This window comes from Pseudonaja textilis, chromosome 3 (genome assembly GCF_049901715.1).
Source record: "Pseudonaja textilis isolate UNSWEBS1 chromosome 3, rPseTex1.2, whole genome shotgun sequence".
Taxonomy (NCBI): Eukaryota; Metazoa; Chordata; class Lepidosauria; order Squamata; family Elapidae; genus Pseudonaja; species Pseudonaja textilis.
In genome coordinates, this window is record NC_141992.1 from 110,460,060 (window position 1) to 110,485,937 (window position 25,878).

The following is a 25,878-nucleotide window of genomic DNA, read 5'->3' on the forward strand; positions in this document are numbered from 1 at the left end:
CTGTCACTTTTTTCTCTTCCATATCCATTTCCCCCACAAGATCCACTTTTGACATTACCTGATCTGCCGTCACCACTCAGAACTTCTCATCAGTGTTGTGTAGTACGCTCATTCTCTCAATTTCTTCATCAAGAAAGCCTCAAGCTTTTGGACTGACACGTACATATAAGCACCAGTGTCTCAATCATTTTTCTGTTTTGTTCACTTTTGTAACAGTAAACACTTATTGCCTATACGTTTTTACCACATGTAGCATAATTCCTATGGAACAATGCTTAGGCTACTATGCAAAATAAAATTTAATATAACCTTTCCAATCTGCATATTTTCTTTGCTATTCTCTGTATGTTCAAATTCTGCTTTGGAAAGTTGTTGAAAGTTCACAGAAGTTGCAGGAAGTGAGAAAGAAGGGGAATGCTTTAAAGTGAATTAAATTCCTTTAGCATAAACTGTTTTCACCAATGGAAATGTGCCACTCACATACTAATTATTCCATTGTCTACTTAGAGCATCATGATGAAAGCTCAGAATTATTGTTTCAGTCTCAGATTAGTCATCAGTTCATTGAATACCGCTAGGTGAGCTAACTCAGACATCAGTCTTATCAAGATTATGGTAAAATAATGGACTCTTGGAAATTATGTAATATGACTTTGAATACTTTTAAATTATGCTATATTATTGCTACATATCTGCAAGTAAAGACCATCCATAAAATAAGCAAATAGGATAAATGTAAAAGGTAACTATTGGGAATTTATTCTCAGCTGTGCCAAGAATGTATAGATGTATTTGAAAATATAGCGTCAGAATACAATGGCTAAAGTAGTTCAGAATCTCCTAGCCTGTAATTTCATAATTCAAGGCTTCCTGAAAATATACATATACAGTGGATATTTCCAAATACTTAGAGCAACATTTTTGAAAACAATTTTTCTCATAATCTGTAGTACTTTTATTTATTAAAATGTTAGCCATTTTGCCCAATTTTTATCCTTTATGTATAGTGTATTCTACACCACATGAAACAAAATTGTGTGATACTCAATTTGCAAACCCATTACCAGGGTTAGCAATCTTGGTCTGACATATCAACCTGAACCATTGAGAACGTCATCATGAAAGTTAATACTATCAGAAACTGGAGTCAAACTAATCTGTTTTTCCCACAGATGTAAAGCCTTTTAATGATGAATCCTTGAAGATTCAATTTTCAAATGCAACCATCAGGAGAAAACTGATTCTTAAGAGTGATTCTTAAAACAGACAACTAAAAATAAAGCCTATTCACACAGTTATATGTAATGACTGTAGTAATCAGTTTATTACACAGATTAATCATTCTTGAACGTACAAGCTCCAAGGGAGCAGCTGGGTCTTTAAATATACACAAGTCTGTCAAATGAATTTTTACCCTTACATCCAGAAAGACCTAAGCCATTAAAAACTTAAGAAAATAAGAGCTATTAGCTATGTTAATTGAGAAAACACATACAAACCAAAATTATGAAAGGTAGGGAAAGGGTCAGGGGGAGATTTGAAATAAAATCAACATCACTTGATGCACTAATAGCTCCAATGCATTTAAATTCTGACCAGTTAAACTCAGACTTTTAAACACAGGATGTAGGTACAATTTGATCTCATTGGTCATACATTTACCTTAGTAGGTCCTTCAGAATAAAATACAGAACAGCTTTAAGTTCTTCACATTTTTTTCATTACAGTTATGAGTTTAAAAGGATTCCATTTTTAAAAAGCATCCTCTTGAATCACCAAAAGTCCCCAGAAACACAAGAAACAATTTATTCTCCCCCTCTCCCTTCACGCTTGGTTTTAGTGCCCAATTGAAATCTCTTAGGAATGCTTTTATGCTCACAACTAGACTTTGATAGAAGAACTGGCTTTTCACACACATTTCTTTGCTAGGAGTCAATGTTGGTATGGAATACAGTATTTCGTTGTTCCAAGTGTGTACAACACGCAGCACTGCTGTATCAGGTAAACATGTGCACAGGGGAAGATGAGGCGTGGGCTCATAGAAAGCAGTCAAATGGAAATCAAAAGGACTTTCTCTTTCAGAGTTCCCCTAACTTTATTTGTAGAGGTTATCCAATAATTTCTTTAATTACATCGCATACTTCTGAGTCCATTCTCGAGCTATTCTGTTGTACCTGTATAGATAAAGAAAGATGATTAACAATAGGAAAGCTTCACCAAACATTAAAGCAGCTAATAAAAATAACATTTGTAGATGCCATATGCTAAATAAATAAACACATCCACTCCAACCCTGTTTTTAGAATAACAGGCAGAAATGTTTCTAATGTTTACTATCAACAGCTAAGAATTAAAAAAAAAAAATCCCAAAACCTTACACACTGCCTGATGAACCTTTCCTAACACACCCACAAATGAGCATGTGCAAACTGACACATACACGCACTGTATTTTACATTTTTTATCTCACTTTCTTTACCTCAGTTATGAACTTCATGCAGTGCACTTCATAGGTTGCAAAGTATGAAATCTAGTCATGTTCAATTTCTTTTAATGTTAGTAAAAGAGAAATATAAGGATTATGTTACAGATTAACTATCTGTTTGAATTTCTATTTGTAAAATAATTCAAAATAATGAATTCTGATGTACTCTATTATCACCTATACAATTTTCTAGGTTCAGAAGTACAAACAGTCATTTTTATTGTACACAAACCTGATTATTTTTCTTTTTTATGTGATTCTTAATTGTTAGCAGAATTACTGTTTAGTGGTACAGCAGTAATGACACCGGAAGAATAATGTAGCTATAATAGTGCATGGGAAATTATTTCTTTGAAATGGAACTAACAGAACCCCAGATTTTTCAGTAAAACTAACTGGAGTATTCACCATTATTAATCATTAATACCAATTTTTTTGGTATCAACATAGTCACAAATTAAAACATTCTCCTTATTTAAAAATAATAATGTATCCGTTTTATAAGATGTTTGAATACCATACTCACTTTTCTCTATCTGTTTTGTAGATCCGTGCAATCTCAGGCACTAAAGGATCATCTGGATTGGGATCACACAACAGAGAACAGATGGACAAAAGTACTAGAGGGAATAAAACACAACATTTAGGATTGAAATTCCCCCTAAAGATTTTGCTGGAGACGAAAATACATACATGGCTGGAACAGATGATCAAGCAACATATACGTCCGAAACCAGAAATATTTTTGTTGGGTATAATGCCGGAGGGCTATGATCAAAGGACTATATACCTAGTTTTGCATGTATTGACAGCAGTGAGGATTGTATTTGCACAATATTGGAAAAATGAGAACACTCCATCAGATGAGGATGTAATTCGGAAAGTACTAGACTGTGCAGAGATGGATAGATTGACATTAAAAATAAATGACAAAGGAGATATAGAATATTACTCAACATGGGATAGATTTTATAAGTGGTTAGAGGTAGAAATGAGATGAAAAAAGATTATTGCTATGTATGAACTAAACATAAAGATGATTTATAACTACAAGTATGCCAATATAACCAACAGGATTACAAATAAGCTAACATAAAGATAAATTTAGTTAAAATTATTCTGTTATGCTATTACTATTGTTATTAGTATATATGTTACTATTCCTTTTTTTTTTTTCCTCTGTAAATGATATGCCCTGACAATACACTCAGGGGTAGGTTTCTACTGGTTCTGTCCACCTCTGCAGAACTGGTAGCTCTGAAGAGCAACAGACATAGAATCGGTTCTAGGTCTGCTGATGTTTTTGCCCACTCATCCACCCAGGCTCTTGCCTGATTTTTATTTCCTGATTTTTCAACTTCAGCTGCCGAATGAGGCACAGCTGCAGTTAGAAAAGCAGGAAGAGAAGGTTGTTTCAAAGGCTGCTTCTCTGCAGGCAGCTGGTGATGGCGATTTACAGGCTCGCAGCTCGCAGCCTGCAGGGAAGCTTATAAATCCCAAACAGATAGTTAACCCTGTCATATCCCACCCCTGAAAACACTGTATCCAAAATGTTTATGAATTTAAAAAAAAGATTTTGCTGGTCATTGTTTGAACAAACAGACTATTTAGCACTAGGATTCTGTGTGCAAGGTGGGACACCCAACATCAGATCAAGAATTGTGACAGCATGGGCAGTTTCCAAGCATTAAGTTCCACATTGCATTGGCACACTACAGTAGGTCATTAATTGTGGCTTAAAGCTACCAAGTTTTGACTGATTTTTGTTTTGGTCACAGTTTTGACTACACTGATGAAATAAACAAAAATTCTTTAGAGACCTGTGCCCTCGTCTTTCAGTTGTAAGGAGATGGGAAGCTCAACAGATTAGAAAAATATACAACTGTTTGCTTTCAAGATGGAAATGTAACAAAATAGAATGAAAAAACACATGCAATATATCAGTCTTGGGAAAGCACATGAAGAAAACAGGAAAAGCATGGAGGCACTAACAGCTGACTTTAACAATGTGATCTTCCCTTCTTAAGCAACTGAAGAGTTTAACCCATATTTGGATGTCTCCAAGCACCAGAGTAACTATTTCTATTGTACAAGAATTAGAATAAGAAAAGAGAGGGTGTTACATGTCAAACTTATTTGAATAAACCAGGTCACACCTGTAAAACTAGACAAGACAAGGTCTGAATAGTACCAAACATAATAAAAGTTAATCATTCTTTTAGGTAAATCAAAACAACTTTATTCTGTAAACATATGCAGATAATCAAAGCTTAATGATATTGCCTGAATGAAAGTACCAGAAACTATAAGATATTTTTAATATATAAAATTTCTTAATATATTTCTTTTCTTTAAAATAAAACATTATAATACAAGATAAAACAAATTTTCTCTAGTTTGAAATTTGCTTTAAATGTTAACTTACTTACTAGGAGAATCTACGTAAAATATTGTTGTACATTATGAGTTGCATAATTGCTGTACAACATAATCACATGTGCAGTGTTGGTTAATACAAGATCAGTGCAGGGGTGGAATTCTACAGGTTCGCACCTATTCACTAGAATCGGTTGTTAACATTCTAAGCAGTTCAGAGAACTGGTTGTTAGAAGAAATTACTGGCCTAATCCTGTAAGGAAGGCAGGAAGGAAACATTCTGCTGCTGCTTACAGAAACTGCCTCTCCGTTAACCCTTATTACATTCTTGGCAGGACTAGACTTTCAGGAACTTCTCAGGAGTTTTTTTTCCTCCTTTGCTGGTACTTTGCTTGTGTGGAGTGACCATTCAAAGTTACAATGGCACTGAAAAAAGGGACCTATGACCATTTTTCACACTTACGACTGTTGCAGCATTCCCACAGTCGCGAGAGGCCAGGCAAGTTGAAGTGTGCTTCCATGTGAGTGATGTTGAGTTGGCCAAGCCCAGCCAGTCACATGACCACCAAGCCATCCCCACCAACTAAGCCACACCCACAGAACTGGTTGTTAAAAAAATTGAATCCCACCCCTGGATCAATGTGAAATACTATGGCAATATTACAAGTGTTAGAAAACAAAGAGAATTACAACCAACGAAAGAAATTTAATATGCAAATTTAAATGCAACAGTTGACAGATAAAGCTACTGAATTTTTTCAGAACCTCTCCACAAATTTACTGAATACCTGAAAATTTTAAGATGAGTAAAGGATTGTGCATGCAACCATGCTTATTTTCCAAAATAGGGGGTTAGCTATACTGAGCATGACTATAAGCCCTCCTCTTTTGTGGTGTGAAAAACAAGGAAGCAATAGGTGGTAAATACTTCTCCGCACTAATTGCATCTGCAGATAATTGCCCAATGACCCTCTTTAAGGTGAGCCGCCTCCTCCTGGGGAAGGAGGAGATTGATGTCCACCTAAAGGGGAGGACTGAGGAATTTGCAGATTTTCTGGAAGACAAAATCACTCAACTTCATTCCCAGTCAGATGCTGGCATGGTTGCTGGTCTGGTGGAAGCCTGAGACAGGTTCTTGCCCTGTGATCTGGGAACAGTTTGACCCTGTTGCTCCCAAGGAAGTGGATAGGATCCTAGGGAGTCTGCGCACATGCGCCTGTGTTTTAGGCCCATGTCCCTCCTGGCTTGTGAAAGCCTCCTAGGTGGTGACAGGCGGGTGGACTCTGGCGGTGATTAATGCTTCCCTACAGGAGGGGACAGAGCCCAGCAGTTTAAGGAGGCTGTGGTCCATGCTCTTAAGAAGCCATCGCTGGACTCCACCCGGTTGGATAATTTCTGACCTATCTCCAATCTTCTCTTTTTGGGGAAGGTGGTTGAGAAGGTGGTTGCGCGGCAGCTCCAGATTCAGTTTCTGGATGTAATGGATTATCTCGACCGCTACCAAGGCCTGGATTTGGGACAGAAATGGCATTGGTTGTACTTTTGGATGATCTTTGGCAGGAGCAGGATGGGGGTAGCGCATCCATCCTTGCTCTACTTAGCCTCTTGGTGGCTTTTGATACCATCAAACATGGTATTCTCCTGGGGCAGCTTCGGGGGATGGGAGTGGGAGGCCTTGTGCTATCCTTGTTCACTTCCTTCCTCTGCGGCCGCTCTCAGTGTTGATAGGAAGGGGGAGATCCAGCCCTTGCCCATGGCTTTGCGGGATTCTGCAGGGCTCGGTACTCTCTCTGCTCCTGTTCAACATTTTTATGAAGCTGCTGGGTGAGATCATCCATCACCATCGACTGAGGTATCACCAATATGCTGATGATATTTAGCTGTATGTCTCGGTCAGTAGTGAGTTAAGTGATGCTGTGTCCTCCCTCTTGCAGTGCCTAGAGGCTTTTAGGGGCTGGATAGGGACCAATGGGTTGAAACTAAACCCTTGCAAACCTGAGTGGCTCTGGGTTTGGGGGTTCGTTGGCTCAGGTAAAATGACCACCTTTGGTCTTGAATGGGATGGCACTTCCCCAAACAGATCCTGTGCATAATCTAGGTGTTTTTCTGGACACATGACTCTTGCTCGAAGAGCAGGTGGAGGTCTTGGCCAGGAGGGCCTTTGTGCAACTGCAGGTTGTGCGCCAGTTACACCCTTTCCTGGACCAACAGTCCCTACTCACAGCATGGCCTAGTCACTTCCCATCTTTGACTATTGCAACATGTGCTACATGGAGCTGCCCTTGAAGATCAACTGGAAGCTCCAGTTGGTGCAAAATGCAGCAGCCAGCATGGCTTTGTGCAGACCCCGGTGTGCACATGTATCACCTCGCCTGTGAGAGCTGCAATTTGCTTCCAGGTGCAATTCACAGTGCTGGTTGTCACCTTCAAAGCCCTTCATGGCTTGGGACCAGCTTATCTGAGGAACCGTCTCTTGCCGGTCACATCTACCCAACCCATCAGAGTGGGGTGGCAGGGAATGTTGCGGGTCCCATCCCCGAGGGAGATACATCTGGTGGGACTCAGAAGAAGGGCCTTTTCCATAGTGGCTCCCTCTCTCTGGAACATCATTCCCACAGAGATTAGAATGTCCCCCACTCTAATACTCTTCCGGAAGGCGCTGAAGACCTGGTTCTGCCAGCGGACCTGGGGAACCCAGAGTGGGATGGAGCCCATTAAATGGCTCGTGTGATCTGCTGTTGCTGGGGTGGTGGGAGGTAATTTTGTTTCATTGTACTGTATTTATTTGATTCTTTTTGTTAGTTTTTATTGTTTTAAATATGGTTTTTATATTCTGTAAGCTGGCTTGAGTCACCATGGGCAAATAGGCGGCAATATAAATTCAATAAATAAATAAATATTTTGAATGTTTATTTGATATTAATTACTAAGAGTTTGAATTCATTTTAATAGAATATTTAATCCTCACAATGCTCTTTATTGCTTGCTGCCTTTTTCCTCTAATTTAATATTTCAATTCAGATATTTCTGGTTATGAGGATTTTTAAAAGAAATAGATATCCAAATAACACATATAATTAAAACCAAATGCTTATAATGTTTCAGTTCAAAGTAGAAGTCAAACTTGCTCACAAAACCAGAGCGAAGACATACATGGGACAAAGACAAAAGTAAATTGATCTGATATAATTAAAATGTAACTCCATAAACTTTGGTAGAATCAGGCTAGGTGCTTTAAATTCTAAATTGGTTGCAAGTAGGAAATTAAAGAGTAAAGACAGCAGCATATATATCATTGTCTCTAGAAATATATATCCATGTACAATAAAAACTTTTTTTGCTTACCTTTTGAAATAGTTAATGCTGGAGACCATTGCGACCGTAGAATATCAAGACAAATACTGCCATTACTGTTAATATTTGGATGGTAAATTCTTGTCGTAAATGCAACCTGTTAAAAATAAATTATTTCCTTGGTTTATAATACACAGCATAAGATGTATCAACTATGTCGGGATCTAAAATGTTCCTACCTTAGGCGGTTTAAAGGGGTAATCTGTTGGAAAGTGAATTGTCAAGAAGAACACCCCACCCTGATAGGGGCTGTCATTCTGCAAAGACAAAGCTATTAGAAGACGATATAGGATATTTGCCTCTATCATAATTAAAATTGGAGGGCTACTTACTGGTCCCATTATTGTTGCTTGCCAGTGGAACACTAGAAGAAAAAAGAAAGTGAAAGCTTGACTAAGGCACTTAAGACTAAAGATCCTCCCTTGAAAATCTCAGCCATTTTAAGCCATAATATGGCTTAATGGCAAAGTAATGCGCTAGTACTCTTACTACATTTAGTGGTTTCTAGATTATGACCAATTTCATGAATGGTCTATTTATGGCCTATCTTGTAAGTAGGTACTTCTTCTAGGAACGAACAGAAATTATCAGTTATTTACTACTTAGACCTAACTTAGGGGAAATGCCAGTGAGTGCTATCAGACTAGTTAGTATATTCTAGCACATTGATTTGTTGCTAAGCTGGGTTATGACTTAGCATGATCTCCCTGCCACCATCAATAGGTTCTGCTGTTATTTACTACACAAATAACTGGACAAATGCAGATCCCAGGCATCCAAACTGCTCACAATTTCAATTTAAAGTCTGTTTTATGTCATACTATATGAGTTTGGTGGCTATATTAATATAATAAAAGTGAGAAACAAATAAGCTAACTTAGTCTAGGCATTGAAATGGCAATTAGAAGTTAATTTGATTAGTAGCATATATGTATTTTATTCAGTGCATGTCAATTCACATTGCTGTTTCTGAAAGACAGAGATGGTTTATATTTGGTATATGAAACATTACCTCCTGAAGAAGTACTTTTATACTATCACTCAAACAGATTTAAGATAATAAACATATCCAAACATCTTCGGTTACTAAATTTACTATACATTTAATTCAGGTAGTTCTTGCTTACCGATCACTCATTCAGTGATGTTTAAAGTTTCAAAGATGCTGAACAAGTGGTGCTTATGACAAGTCCTTGAAGTTCCAGCACCCCTGCAGTCACTTGATCATCATTTAGGAGCCTAACAATGAGCTGGCATCTATCAGTTGCAGCATGCCACACTCACGTGATCACAATTTGTGATCTTCTCTACCACTTTCCCACAAGCAAAATCAATGGGAAATCTGGCAGGGAAAGTTGCAAGCCGCTCTGCTAAATCCCCACTCTTCCCTGAGCTTGCATGCCATGCATACAACTCATGTGTGGACTTGCAGCCAGCCGCCCAGGGCCTCTCCCTCCACCCCCTACAGTATCCCCATGCTCCTTACCTGAGACTCCTGCCACTTCCTGCATGTCTTGGGATTCGGACAGCAATCATGATCGCCTAGATTGCTGTTGCTAAGTGATGTAGTTACATGATGTCATGCTTTACTGCCACATCACTCAGTGACAGCATACAATTGCCATTGTAACCCAAGGACTACCTGTACACAATTAGTTTAATGGATAGTAAATTTTAATTTTAAGATATAAGGTTGTAATTGCTCAAGATCAAAATTAAGGATTCTCTGTAAGTCTTTTAAGAACAGAAATCCATTGAATCTATTTTACCCGTCTTAGGAAAAGTGGAAGTAGGTTGTTTCAATGAAATTCATTAACCAGTTGTTTTGGTTCCAAGTTGACTGAACCAGCAATGCGTGGTGGTATGTGCTCTGATGGCAGATGTTACTCTGATGGCACTCACTGGCTTAGAAGGCTTTGCATTTAAAAGAGAAGTCGAATAGGAATACATTTAGGATTCTTCTTACTGCCCAAAAGAATCCTAATCTGAGGCCTTTTCCTTTTTTACAGATACTTACTATCATCTCCAACAGGCCCTGCTGAACACTGCGCTGGAGGATCACGTGCCAGATCATTCAGCTCCTAAAAACCAGTCACACTAGATTAAAATACAGTCATTTTCTCACAGTGAAGCATTTACTATAGCATTATTTTATTATTAAATTTTATTAAACATAAACTAAAGAAAATGCATAACACAATAAAACAATCTTCAGAGGATTACCTGTTTATAAATTCTTATTACCCTCCTCCAATCACTCTCTGCTCAAAAATAAGATTGAAACTGGATCGTCCCAATCCTAGTACTTATCATTATACCATGCTAGCTGGTCAGCCAATAAATAATCTAGCCGAGTCTCTATTCGTAATAAAATGCTGATATCTGACGTTTTCCATAAGATTCTTCTCTAAATAAATGTAGCAATACATGCTTCCTATACAATCAATTACCATTTCCGCTACAGGTACAGTTAGTCCTCAACCTATTCCCAGTTGCTTAGCATCCTAAGTTATGACAAATATCCCCTCCGGGTTACTTATGAGCTAGTTGGTTTCAGCCACTGCTGTGCCCTTGCAGTAATTCGTCCTTATGACCAACCGCAGGGATGCTGCAGTAGGCCTCCCATCCCAACCGCAGGGTCCCTGCAAGTCTTGGAACTGCTTCCTTCCCCACTGGGTCCTGATCAATGCATTCATTTTACAACCGCTGTGTCCATTTAACAACCACTGCAGGCTCCATTAATCATACCTTTAGGACTACCTGTAATTTTGTTCATTTAAATGATGAACTCTTTTTAGTAAACTTTAAAACTAATTTTTAAAGTGGGGAATACAAGTAATCCTTATTAAACAACCACAATTGGGACCAGGAATTCGATATATGAAGTGAAACAGTTGCAACTGTGCTGATGTTCTTACTTCAGCTTTTATTTAATTTATAGCCCTGCAAAGGTCATAAATAAAAGCATTGATTGTAATGCTACTTTTTCATCATTATCGTAACTGTGACTGGTCACCACAACGAGGCATTCACTAAACCAGGATTATCTGTATTAGAGCTTGAAATCTACAAATCCATACTCAATTCACAGCAAACTTTGAGATTAAATCACTGGTCATTCAATGAGTATTTTGGGAGAAGCAAAAGGATTTTTAAAAGGAAAAAGCTTACTTTTACCATTTGCATTACTAGTTTGTGAGCTATCTTAACAAGCATGTCTTTTTTTCTCTCTCTCTCTGTCATTTAGCAAGCAAAACAATTCTGAGCATATACCTTGAAAATACCAGCATCCATTTCTATAAAATATAGAGAATCACCATGATATAATATAGCTTTTCTGTTAATGTAATTCCATTGTGGTAACTAAAAAAAGATGCAGGCAGTATTATATATTTATGTTTCTCCCATAATAGGATTTTTTCCAAATTCTGCTCTGAAATTCAATTTCCAATCACCACAAAGCTAAACAGGCTCTTTCTAAATCTTAAGATTCAGCTCATGAAGCATCTATATAGGCTTTTTCAGCAAGTATCCAAATATTTTCTTTTCTTGAAATGAGTAATATAGATGACTGAAAATGTATGTTCCTATACAGTAACTAACTTAGCTTTCCCAACGTCATAGCTTTTGAATCTCAGCTATTTATCCTTCCTTGTGCAGAAAGCAAAGAATCTGTCGAAGTGTCTTTTGGAAGAGGGCAAAACTAGCTTCAAAACAGGATTAAACTACATATAATCACATCTGACTACATGGATAGTGCTCAAGTTACGACCATAATGGAATCTGCCCTATACAATCAAAGTTGGGATCACCTTTAATAGAACCACCTCACTTAAGTACCACCCCCATTTCTGTTCTCCTCAAGGCAATCATTAAATGGGACAGCCTTTAACTGAACAGCCTTACTTAACAACACCCCATCCGTGTTCTCCCTGATGTCACCTTTAAACAAACACTCGGGACATTAAGTCTCAAGGGTGGGGAAGGCCCTGGGAGGCCTACTGCAGGCACAAGGCCACCTGCCTCAGGCCTCCCTCACCCCAAGACACCCTGTGCTCTGCTTCCCACCTCTGGGGCTCCACCTAGTCCTTGGGCCTTCTTCCCACCCACCTTTGTCTGCTCCAAATGGTGTGAGGTGTTTAATTTCCAAGGTTGCGTATGAAAGAAATGGGGGAAGGGGGAAATGGAAGGGAAAAATTAAGTCCTCAGGAGCTTCACTAAGTTTTGCTTTTGGAAGAACTAAGGCTAGAGGCACACCACCATGGGCATAGCAAGACTGTCTCTCCCTTCGTTTTGCACACACCCCTTCCCCTAGTTGAGGAGCAGAAGTTGGAGAAGTGGCTGGAGTGGAGCCAGTGAGGTCTTTGTTCTTCAGAAGTGCTTCATTGCAGGTGAGGGGAGAGAGGAAGCCATTGAAAGGTGGGTGGAAAGCTGCTTCTCCGATCTTCATCCTTGCTAAGAATAGGGAAGACGTGCATTTTATGCTTTGTCTGCATCCTTCATTGCTAGGAGGAAGGGGGAAGAAAGACGACTCATGAGTGGATGTTCTTGTTGCTGACGGGGCCATCTTTCCAAAGCCCCGTTGGCCAAATTGAAAGAAAGCGGTATTTCTTCCTGCTCTCCATGGGAGTGGCACCTTCGCCCTGCCTGATGAGAAAGACCAGATTTAAAGGCTCCCAGTGGATGAGCAGTTTTGCTAAAGCAGAGGCCAGACAGAGTCAACAGCTGGAGAGTAAGATCCAGTCCTGAATAGAGAGGACACGAGTTCCTGAGCAGGAAGAAGTCATATGGTTTGGTGACTCTACCCTAGTTGTGGAACACACAACAGAAGTAGATCTCTGGATTGGCAGGAGTAGGGGACTCCTACATAGGGGAAATTGAATGAATTGTTCTTGGTATTTTCCTTACAGCATTTCAAAAATTCCAACCAACAGCTTCATATGCTGTTTGTCACAGTTGCTAGTGAAGCTAATACTGGGGGAACTAAGCCTAGAGTTAGCAAGGAACAGCAAACCTGAGAGTAGCGTTAGCTGTGCCATGTGTCACTGGGTGGAGGCGGTTTGCAATGGCACTCAGAAAAAGATGGCCACTTTTGGGATTACACCAACAGCAGAGCCACCTCCCCTCCTTCCCTACCCCAAATTCCTGAACTCTGAAGAGCTTCAAAAGTGAAGTGAGCAATTGGTGACCGTGGAAGGGGGGGACTGCAACGGTCGTAACTCTGAAACCAGTTTGTAAATACCTTTTGGACAGTCTGTTGTAACTTTGAATAGTTGCTAAGCATGCAGTTGTAAGCAAAGGACTACCAAAGTTATAAAACCTTCTACTATATGTCATCACATCTGACTATATAATAAAAGAGCTCAAATCAATGCATTACTCGTTTGCTCTTTTCCTGTTATCACTCAGCAAAAAAATCATAGAAAGTTTGAGCACGTAACATATGTGAAAGCATAATAAAAATATGCCTCATCAATGCCTATGCTAAGAAAAAGCCATTACAAAAATACATTTAGCAGCCATTTTTAGCCATTTTTAATGTTCGACCTTTGCACTGATACTGAAGAAAGTGACTTATGACCATTGCAGCATTGAGATCAAATGATCCAAATTCAGAGGCTTAACAACTGGCTCATATGTATATGATGGTTGCAATGCCCTGGGGTCATGTGATCACCTTTTGCGACCTTCTGACAAGCAAAGTGAAGCCAGATTCAACAATCATATTACTAACCTAATTGCAGTGATTTGCTTAACAACTGTGGCAAGAAAGGTTGTAAAATGGGGGAAAACTCACTTAACAATTGTCTTGCTTGGGCTCAACTGTCAAGGACTATCTGCACAAAGACCCTGTTCTCCTTGGGAAGGCAAGATGAGAATTAAGGTAAAAGAATTAATCTTCTCCAGAAACACGAAGTGTTTGATAAATCCTTTAAAAATGAGATGGAAACAATCATCTTGTCCAATTTATTCCCTTCCACTGAAAGAGCTTCTAATTAGAAGAGTCTGTCACTTAGTAAAAGGTTTTTTTTTTAATTCTTGGTTCAAAAATATTGTAATAGAATTTCTATTTGTTTCTAGAGTGACAAACTGGTCAGCCACTGATTCACAGGCAGTATGAGTCATATGAACACCTAGCGGTGAAAATATTCCTTCAAGTTATCATGCACAGAATTATAGCACCAAATAAGCAGGAGAGCTTGCTTATGGAAAGATCTAAGCACTATTTCTGGCCTGTCTCTAAATAAGACACAAAGAAATACAGAAAGTTCAGCATAACATGGGAGTTGGCTGCTAACTTTTTATATTGCTGCAAGCTTCTAGGCAAAGAATGAAATTGAAATCAACTCACTGTTAAGAATTTCTATTTTTAAAAATAACGATTGAATGAATCAATTCATAATTATGCATGCAACCCAAGATTATACTTCAATCCCATGGGACAATTTACCTGGATAAACTGGTAAAGTATTGTATTTTATTTTTTTGTTGCGAAGAAGAGCACCAAACATAAATGCAGTGCTCACATTTCTATTCCTTTGATACTAGTGGAGCTAATAAGAATTATTGAAGTAATTATAAAAATGGGGATCATTTGTATAATTGCAGAGAATTCTGTGTTATCTCCCTATTTTGCTATGGGTGGTCTATATGAAGAGGTTGAGTGGAACATTTTAGCTTATGGCTTCCCAAAGGCTTTAGATCAGCTCTTGAAGCTTCTGCCATCACTTTCAACAACCAAAAATATTCTGTATTTTTAAGAAATAGGGCAAACATGCAGCTGGACATTTAATTAATTCCACAGCCAGAAATGCTACACTGCACTGTATCTGACTACAAACTATTATTAAAGTCTATGCAAACTACAGTATAAGCAATGATGCAAATGAATGTGTCATGTCGTAGCATTCAAGCCAACTAACAAGTTCACTGAACTGCTAATGCTCCATTCAACCCTTTAGGTGCTGGTCTGCATTGTACATCTGGAGGGTGCCAGGGTTGAGGAAACCAGTCTAGCTAGACCTGGAATTCTGGATGTTCTTCAAGTGATGCGGATTTTTCAAAGATTTGCCACTCTCTTAAATCAGCTTGATTTAGCAAGTTCTGAGGATTTTGTAAACAAAATTATAAATATAATTTTTAAATGCTTTATAAATTATAGCTTATTTTTTTCTTTACAATTTAGAGTAGCTGCACTAAAATCATTGATTTTTAAAAAAACACAATGTCAAGCAGTTTAAATATTGTACAAAGATCTGGACTGTACTTGGAAATTAATTTTGCTGGGTCAACATTTAAGCACAACAGTCCAGTAACACATACAGCACTTATCATTTTGTGATATTTGATACAAAAAATGAAGGGGTTGAAAATATGTAATAATTTTAGCACACCTGAAGAGTTGTTTTTGAACAGATAACTTCTAAAAGATATCATTACCATTCTTATATTGCTTCATTTTTATTATTTCTGGTAGGTGGGTATTATAACATTTCTATTGAGGAATACTCCAGATTTGGAATGTTCCCTCTGAACTTTTCATACCTTTCTAATAATGTCCACTGGAAGACAACTAAGGAATCTCAATGAAGCAACACAAGTGCCATTTTGGTAGCAGAAATAGAGAAAAACACCAGAATTACAACTGCCCATGGAACTAATGAGAAATGAAACAGTGATTTAACTGGCCCTGCATACCCCAAAACTTCATTCCTTGATCCTGGAGGAACAGCAAAACAATGGAATACCTTTGACAGCAAGTGTGTGTGTGTGTGTGTGTGTGTGTGTGTGTGTGTGTGTGTGTGTGTGTGTAGTGTGTGTGTTTGTGTGTGTGTGTGTGTATAAAATGCACACATACATATTTCTATTCCTTTCACGTGGTACACATTTTGCTGCGAAAAACTATGTGTCTATGTAAATAATCTAATTAGCATGGACTGATTTTCTAAGTTTAAATCACAAACAAGTTTAATGCTTTTTGAACAATGTGCATACTATTTCACTGCTGTGTAATTGATTAGACCAGGACAGGGAAAGCTTTGGTAGTTGGAGGCTACCATTTTATTTACGTAGGGATGCAGTAGACAGAATGATGAAGCTTTGTCACAAACAAGGTGTGATTTCCAAATGTGACGGTTTGTTTTCATTTTAGGGGTGTGTTAAGCCTAAAAATGAAGCTGTCGCCACTTCCCCCTTAAAACCAGCAGGAAATCACATCTGGGTTTCTAAAAATTTGGCAGCACAATTTAATAAGGCTTGAATTGCCCACCCCTCTAGACATATAATATGGTAGTGCTTTGGTACAGAAGATATAAAGTATAAGAAGTGTAAACACAAAGGGAAAAAATTGAAATAATGGTTGTTTTTATTTATATTTTGGCTCTTCCTTCAAAAACAGTGTAGAATACAATCACAAAAATAATACCTGAAATCCTTCATAGAATGTATTTAGAAAATAGTACCCCCCAAATGGAGAGCTACATGTTTCAAAAATAACTGTCTGGAATTAAGAGAAAGGATATTAACCCCGACAAAACAGTGCTTGACCATAAGATGGAACTTGTCTTAACCAGTGTGTAACATCAGTCATTTTTATTTTTGAATGACATAAATATCATAGAAGAGATGAGAATTTTCAACCTCCTCATACCAACTGTAACATAATAAAACTTTCATATATTAATTCACATTTAAAATAAGGTCTAAACATTTTTATCCATTTGCAAATAAGCCCGATTTGGGATTATTAAAGCATAATTTGGGATATGCTGTTCTGAAGCAGAACACCAAACATTTACAGGAGGATTAGCCTGCTCTGGAGGAGAGGTGCTTTTTCATAGAAATGAGAGCATCTACCTTCGAGAATCAGAAATCATCAATTACATTGGTGCAGCAACCTTTGAAAGTGAAAAAATTACAATGAATATGCAGGGCACGAATTCACCAATAGGAATTTGGAGAGAAATTTATGAGAGGCCTTTTTTATTGTAATATGTCTGTGTTCTAGCTTATATGAACCTCTTGTGTTTCCAACATCTAAATCAAACTCACCATGCCCTGAGTTTTCAATAATCATAGTCAAAGAAAGCTCAGTGGCTGAAAAGAACAAGCTTGGGGAAGGGTGGATAGGTTACCCACTGCTGAATTATATAGTTACGTTCCATCTCTAGAAATCCATTGAAGGAATTGTCTTCCTTAATGTTGTTGTGATGTTACTTTTTGTATTACAGTTTAAGTTACCTTAGCTCTGAGAAAAACAACTCATCTTCCTTTGTTCATGATCAATTTGATTTTTAGAAAAGAACAATTTTGCCTCCAAATTGTTTCTTTCTTGTTCTTCTCTTTGAATATCTCTCCCATTCTTATCCATTCTGAACATTTCAGGATCTTTTCCTCTCACTTAAAGAGATACCAGAGGGATTACAATTCTCAAATGGAGCTCAACTGACTTTTGCCTGATTACAAGCATGCATTTTTAAATGTCTTTATTTATACTTCTCAAGGTTTTTTAAGAGCCAGTGGCTGAATTGAGTGAATCACTGTGTCTTGCACTGTACATGATTACCTCTGACAGCTCAGGTTATTGACCGTTTAAAGCACATCACACTTTGCTGCTCTTTCTATTGTTTCCTCTCTTGTTTTCATTGTCCTATTGCTTTTAAGGCTTACCTATATACTAGAAATAGACTCTTATATCAAAGTACTATCAAGAGAAAGGCAAGAGATAGTTTCCTACGTATTATACTTCTACCAATTCTGGAATTTAAAATAAAAGTGCCATGGCTGTTTACTCTGCCTGCATACACTATTTTTTAACAATGTCTAATGATGTTTTGTATTTTGACTATCATAATTGTCAAAACATTTTAGCTTTTTTAAAAAGAAACGTTTTCAATCTTATTTTTTTATCATAGAAGTGTGGAAACTGTATTTTCTATGCACAGAATACTGCACCTCAATCAACACCTTTCTTGTATGAATTATATTTGCAGTAAACATGTGTGAATATCATACTATATGTGCAATACGGGTAATCTTTTCAACATGATAAAAAGATGTGACCTCTGCTAAGCTATATACTGCTACACTATACTTGGAATGCAAAGGCAAAAAAAAAATACGCTAGTTTGTGTTTCTGGCATCCCACTAAGCCTGAAAACAATTAAATTGAAAATTCAAAAGAAAAATATTAAGTATTCTTTCAGAATAGATGTTACAAATTAAGCCTCAAATGACTTCAAGACCTGAGATTCAAAGATAGTTACGCTGTAACATTAACATTGCTACTCCCTATAATTAGGATACTATATACACAATCCGTAATTTATCTGGGGGAAAAATTGTCTATTTTATAAGATACAAAATATCTTGAAATATTTATTGTGAGAATTATTCAACGATATTAAATCTGGAATATGGTGACAAATGCTATGCACTAATCAATCAGACTCTTCTTGATCTTCATATGCCTCACATTCCTTCATTTACTATACCAAATGAAAAATGAAAAACTGAAGATTTCAAAATACAAAAATGCTACCAAGGCATGAATTAACATGAGAAAACATTGAGGAACTTGCTCCATTCACTTTCTGAATGCCATGAAGCTGAAAATAAAACTTCAGAATAAACAGCTATGGACCTTGAAGATACCAATTCTGATTAGTAATATATTTATTCAGTATTTTCCACGTTACTGTTGACAAGAAGGATGTAAATTAATTTTTAAAGTTGTAGTTAATCTACTTATTACATGATACCAGTACTTGCAGCCATACAAATTCCACTTGTCTCCCTTTGATGTATTATAGCAAATATAAATTTCTTCCATGGTATATCTAAAATGCTCTTAAATCAAAATAAACTTAAAACAGAATCGTTTTATTTCCCAGTTTTCAACTATAAAGTCCAAAATATCTTGTACCTTAAAATCAAGCAATCTGCCGTTCTATTTTTCACAATGTGTATATACACATAACTTTTAGATGAAACTTTCGTAGGGCTCCCTTTATGGTAATGTTCAGATTGTCTAGGCATCTATAGGGGGAAATGATTGACCTGATTACTGTTGCAACTGCAGTCTATCAAGTATCCTCTAACATAATTTCAATATGTATTTCTTATTTTTCAAGCAGAAATAGAATGTGCTACATGCATTAATCCCTCAATGGAAGGAATTATATGTGCTCTCTCCTTAAAAGTATCCACACTTTTCATACCAGGCAGAAGTTTCTGCAAATCCCTATTTCTTCCAAACATCACAGCAAAAGAAAAAGAAAAATCCTGAAGCAGAGATCTCAATATGCTGCTGAGTGACACTGTTACCAGATATCAGCCAATCCGACAGGATATCTGCACTTATGCAAACTTGGGATAAGCACCTTTAGGGCACTGCCTTGACTTCTGCACTGAAGACTCCTACTTTTTTTTTTTTGCCCAGCTTCACCTGGCTTAAGTTGGTGGCACTGGATAGATATCTGGATAGATTCCCTCCTGGATGATCCATCTTCAACTTGGGCTTTTAATTTGAAGTTTTTCTGAACTCACCTATCTAAAATATTGATTATAAGTAGGGGGGAAATTATTACTCCGTGCACTTTTAACAAAAGAGGAATAAGCAGTGCCCACTGATTTTCACTATTACAGCACTTTGTTATGAGCCATTATATAATATTGAGATAAAGTTTGCAAACATAAACAGAAAGGAAAAAGATATTTAACTTTTTTTCAAAAAGAACAGAAGCAAAAAATAGTTACATCTCTAAGAAAATAAAATCAATGAACTGGACAACACTGTTTAGCAGGAGTACAAAGTGAAAGAACAAATAAAAACAATACTAGTTTTGATGTTTCAGTACTGCCTGATCAATCAGATTTTCTTACAGAAAAAAACCCCAAATGTTTCAGTGATATCAAGTAGTAATGAACTTCCATTGGAAGACTATCTATCCCAAGCATGGTGCTTTCAGAAAATTCCTGGCTTAACCCGCTGATCATTTTCTTCTTCAAAGGGCAGAGGAAAGAATAAGACTTGACACTAATCAGTAAGACTTAGAAGAAGAACCAAAAAAGTATTGGGATTCTTGGAAAGTGGAATGTAGGGTGTTTTGGTCCATTTGCAGATATTTTGGGCTGTTTTCTAATGAGATGAAAATGCTCTCTCTCTTCTGATTTTTAAAAAAATAATTGCATTTTGATACACCTTCCAATTTTTATGTTTGTGTTTTTTGTGGGATATTCATGAAGGTTCTATGAGACATTGAGGAACAGCTGCAGTTTTTCAGAATATTATCTATTTCTGTTTGTGGCCAAGCATTACTATGACTTCTATAATGTTTTATGAAGGAAAAAATGTAATTTAGAAGTCAGATTCCCATGAATCATTTGCTTGGGAAGGAGCAGCATGTATGAAAATTGATGCCAAGGAGAATGAAGAATCTGGGAATGAGGGAGAAGCAAAAAGAGGAAAGTTTAGCTTAAAGTGTTATATTTTTAAGCTGTTGTCTTCTGTTATATTAACAATAGAATTGGGCAGAGTACAACAACAAACAAAAACCCAAGAATACAAATTTATAAACAATGTTAAGCAATATCTTTTTAAAATCAGAAAGGAATTCTGATTTTTTAAAATAATTGCTTACTGTTTTTTATAAAGTTGCATTCCTGGCTTTTGTTTGTTTTCCTACTCTGCCCAATTCTATTGTTAATTTTATTTCACTATGTCAAATTTTCTTTGCTGATAAATAACCATGATTTCTTTGTAAGGCGGGCTTAGACATTCAATTACTGACACAAAAATCTTGATTTAGTGAGGAAACAAGGTCACAAATCAGAAAATTCTGACTCAGAAATATCCTAAAATCTTGTACCAAATTCAACAAAGAAATGCTATATATCTAATATTTTTCAAATAAAATCAAAATACAGTTGACTGTTCTCCCTTACATAAAAGTTTATTCTTAAGTTCAATATTTCAAGAATGACACAGAATTAACAAATCAATAACTAATGTGTGATTGCTCTTTAGCAGTTAAGTAAGCCAATTATACGCACTAAATGAAATCCAAATGCACATAAAAAGCCTGCCTAATTCAGCAACCTGTCATAGATCAATATATCAATCTTTCTAATTTAATCTCTTTAAATGCATGTTAGTAATACAAAGTTTGTAACAGAAAAATGAAAGCATAAAATAGTATTTTAAATGATTTTAGAACCAGACTACTAAAAATATTCAGAATATTTAAACACTCAAAAATTATCAATCCCAACAGAGAAATTCTGTTTTCATACATTTTAAAGTTAGTTTCTCAAATGCAACAATCTATTGTTTAAAAAGCCAATAACACACATTATTATAAAACATAACATCATCAATGCCACTGCAAGATCACCCGGGAGCCTTTACTCCCAGCCCTAGCAACCTTAAAGCAAAACTATTTTCCAAAGCAAAGGCTTTCACTAGAAGCAACATTTTCACCTACTGCTTATTTTAGAGTGGTGATTCCTATAAGCACTGTTTTGTTATCCAAGCATGCCTTGAAATAGTTGTTACATTTCCTCTCAATGCTACAAATAAGTCTAAACCAAGAGCCTGCAACTTTTAACTGATTCCAATTACATCCTGATGCATCAACAGTATCATCTGTTTGAAACCCCCCCCCAAAAAAAAATCACCTTGGCAAGTTAGAACAGTGATATCACCAAAATATTCTTCTTGCAACTATAGCAACTTGTTTCTATCCTTGCTTCTTTTGAAGTAAACTCCATGGCGTTCGGTAGAATTCACTCCTACATTTCCTTTTCAGGATACTCTTGCTTAGTATTTTGACACCGAATAAACTTTTGTTGCAGCAAGACCACAGTAATGGCAATAAAGAGGCAAAAAAGTTGTAAACACGAGAGCAATCTTGGGAGCACCAACTATTATTAACACTATTTAAGAGGGCATATCCCTTAGGTAGTGAGGGACGCCGAAGCCGATCTCAGGGTCAGCACACTTACTGGCTCCAGCGCTTTCCCTTTGTTCATGCAAGGCAAAGGAACGGTCCCTTCCCTCGGTCGGCACCAAGCAAGGACGAAGGTACAGAAGGATCGTCCAACGTAACTTCTGAAGAAGGGATGCCTAAGCGCGCACCTGTGGCTACGGGCAAGCCACCCATTCTGAACCCAACCGCTTCGAAACGTATTGGACGGGATGACTTTCGAAACGGTGCTCGAATCCTGTTCCGGTGACGAAAGCAAGAACTTTTTGCAACCCACCTAGAAAAAAAGCCCTTGCAAGTTGGCCAGGTGCGCCTCCTGCAAAATCCTAACCTAAGCCGGGGGTGACTGCGTTCTTGTCCGGAGACCGACGGCGTAAGGCGGCTGACCGAGAAAGAAAGGAAAGGCAGGGGGGGTGGGGGAGAAAGACCTCGCTTCCAACAAAAGGTCGCCTTCCTTCCCGCGGCCAATGCAACGAAGAGACCAGCCCGGCTGGGCTCAACGAGCCCGGGAAAGGCTTTCGGGCTTTGGAGCTGCCTCCCCCAACCCCGCCACCCCACGGGCGAGAGAGCCGCCCAGGCCCTAAAGGAGCGCGGGGCCGGGTGTCCCGAGGCCCAGAGGGTTCACGCGCGGAGCGTTGCCTTCCAGCCCTGCCGGAGATGCCCCCCAGGCCAAGCCGGACCGAGCTTACGTAAAGCGGCGGCACCGACGATCGCCGCCAGCAAGAGCATCGCCGGCACGATCGGGGCCTCCAGCCCGGCCCCTCTGTGCGGCCTACAAGGGCGGGAGAAAACCATGCCTATATGCTGGCCCTCGCACCGAAGGGGCTTCCGGGTTGGCCTTCTGCCGAAGGACTCTCACCTTGTGGATTCTCTTCAGCGCCATCGCGGCGGAGCCTGTTGAGAGAGGCAAGCAGGAAGGAGGAAAGGAAGGAGGGGGACTATTTTCCGGCGGCGGAGGGAGCGCAGAAGCTTTTCGGCGGAAGCGGGAGGACAGGTGTGGGTACCGGCCTGGGGGGGAGCCCGGTGTTCTCTATTGCCTTCTTTCCCGTCGCCCCCACCTCTTTTGCTCGCCTGCCGCCCTTTCACTGCCTTCCCTCGCCTGCTCGCTTCTCACCGTCGCTCTTCCCCCTTTCTCTCCCCCAGCACGCTCGGGCTCTTTCACTGAGTGACTGCCTCACAGTGCAGGGACTGCTCCTCCGCATCACTCCCCGCGCGAAGTTCTTTATGACGCGAGAGGTTCATAGGATTCCTCCGCTTGACGGAGTCGAGCGACAAAAGTCACGCATGCGCTTTTGGACTGTGGTTCGGCTTAGCGGGCCGCGGAGAAGCGTCGTAGTTTTTCACCGGTCGGGAACCGCGTTATACGGCGCCCGCCCGGGAACAGGCGGCCCGACACACCGCGGGCCGGTTCGGCCGCGGATAAATAGTTGTCCTAAAAAGAGGAAGAGGGAAGGCGGGCGGAAGGATATTCTCTCCTAGGAGGAGCAAAACGAGAACCCGATAATTTACCGCGAGATTGTGGAAATAACAGGAACTGTGGCTGGTTGGAGCGAAAGAGACGGGGGGCTGCCTGGGATTTGCTCCTCCTTCGTGGTTTGCACGAAATCGCCCCTTGGCATCAGTTACTTAAGAAAGAAAAGGACGCAGTAGCTCTTCTCCGAGTATTACTGCTGCTTGCACAATCAAAACACTGTTTTTCTTCGGGTTCGGTTCTGTGCCTTGGGTGTACAGGAAATACACCCCTTGGATAGAAAAATGTGGGCGACCTAAGGATCATAGTGCACGTTTTTCGGCTGTCGTTTGAAAAAACAAAATGCTATTCAGATCTCAAAATGCATAATTATATATTAGGTGAATTTATAAACTCTTCAATGTAATATCTATTCATATATGTATTAGGTAATCAAATCACCAGATGCCGGCCTGCCAGATTTCTTAATCAAATTACAATACCAAAATTTTGTTAGTTGCGAAGTCGTGTCTGACCCATCGAGACTACATGGACAGCGTTCCTCCACACCTTCCTGTCCTCTACCATCCCCCAGAGTCCATTTAAGCTCATACCAACTGCTTCAGTGACTCCATCCAGCTGCCTCATTCTCTGCCGTTCCCTTCTATTGCCCTCAATCATTCCCAGCATTGGGCTCTTCTCCAGTGAGTCCTTCCTTCTCATGAGGTGGCCAAAGTAGTTTCATCTTCAGGATCTGGCCTTCTAAAGAGCAGTCAAGGTTGATCTCCTCTAGGACTGACCAGTTGGATTGCCTTGTTCGTCCAAGGGACTTGCAGGAGTCTTCTCCAGCATCATAGTTCAAAGGTTTCAATTCTTTGGTGCTCTGCCTTATGGTCCAACTTTCACAGTCACACCCACCCAGCCAGTCATTAGGCAGATCATATTAATGGTCCGCAGGATTTGGTCCCTGGTGTCCAAAAGGTTGATGACTCCTGCTCTGGACCATTCAGTCTCTGAAGAAAAAACTCCTTTTATCTGGCTACTTTTTCTGTTTGTTGCTGCTGCAGAGCTTCAAAATACACACCACACATCTCTCCACCTGTTTCAAGGTTTCACCTCTTATACGTTTTGCTGTGCAAATACCAGAAGGCTTGAAGGTGGGGGGGGGGGGCAGCACAGATGCCTGCAATTGTTCACTAATACCCTGCTCTTCCATGGGGTTTCTAAACTTATGTAGGAAAATCTCAATGCATGAGTACAAGATTGGAGTACCTGGTTCAACTATAGTAATTGTGACAAGGATTTGCATATCCAGATACAGCAAATAACAGATTAAGCATAATCTAATGCCAGCTCTTCAAGGTAATCAAGGCAATAAATCAAAACCATAAGTACCAATATTGTTTATTATAAGCTTATAGTAATAGCATCTTGCAAGTCTGCAAGCTCTTCCCTTCCTCCCCTGCCTTTACTTTCCAGAGAACTAGTTAGGGTCCTTATTCTTCCCACATTCTTTAGGACCTGGATTTTGTTTACCAGGCCATTGCATAGACTGCATCTCTCCCTTCTGCTTCCTAAGGCAGGGCTGCAGACCAGATGCATCATGCGCTGGCCACACCTATGCCTGGTTTAGCGAAGGAGAAAAAGTTATAATATGTCACATGATGCCACCATGACGACGCAAGTTTGACACCCCTGTTCTAAGGTTAAGAAAAGGAATGATGTTGAGAGATTTGTGGCTAAATATTGTGAAGTATGTTTAAAGAAACCGAATTAAAGAGGAGAAAAAGAGTGTGGCAATAGTCTTGCAATATTTGACAGGTTGTCAGAGGAAGTATGTCTGGGTTTATTCTTCATAGTATCTAAAGGTAGGTCTAGAACCAACGAGTGGAAGTTTTACAGAAAGTGATAAGAAGGAATTCCCTGATTGTGAGAGTTGCTAAGCAGTGGAACATCCTGCTTCCTTGTTTCATCACTGCAGGTTTTTTAACTGCCATTTGCCTTGGATGGTGTAAAGAGTCTTTCTTTGTGTGGGATATTGGATTTGAAGACCTGTAAATCTTTCCTTAACCTCATAAACTCAGGAACAATTCAATGTATGATGTTTATCAAATTTCATAAGGAAGTTCAGTGGGATATTGTGCTGATAAATCATGTGCATTGGATACTTTTTCCAGATATGATATACTAAATATAACATATTATGGATAATTATTGAACTTAGGTGA

The 25,878-nt window shown here is 38.8% G+C and overlaps 1 protein-coding gene across 7 annotated transcripts; it reads right to left on the minus strand.

Moving 5' to 3' along the window:
* Window positions 1-1,295: 1,295 nt before the first annotated feature.
* On the minus strand, window positions 1,296-23,655 carry UBE2D2 (ubiquitin conjugating enzyme E2 D2). 7 transcript variants are annotated; one of them, XM_087930592.1, is made up of 8 exons: window positions 22,890-23,018; window positions 22,220-22,438; window positions 10,233-10,296; window positions 8,548-8,579; window positions 8,395-8,472; window positions 8,207-8,312; window positions 3,012-3,105; window positions 1,296-2,174 (listed from the first exon to the last, which is right to left on the minus strand). In XM_087930592.1, the coding sequence occupies exons 2-8, from the start codon at window positions 22,244-22,246 to the stop codon at window positions 2,129-2,131; spliced, it is 447 nt and encodes a 148-aa protein (XP_087786718.1). In that variant the 5' UTR covers window positions 22,247-22,438; window positions 22,890-23,018; the 3' UTR covers window positions 1,296-2,128. The 7 variants fall into 7 exon arrangements, with proteins under 7 accessions (XP_087786718.1, XP_087786717.1, XP_026556738.1 ...); XM_087930591.1 differs by having other exon boundaries at window positions 22,220-22,477; window positions 22,890-22,977; XM_026700953.2 differs by lacking the exons at window positions 22,220-22,438; window positions 22,890-23,018 and adding an exon at window positions 23,060-23,655.
* Window positions 23,656-25,878: the final 2,223 nt, after the last annotated feature.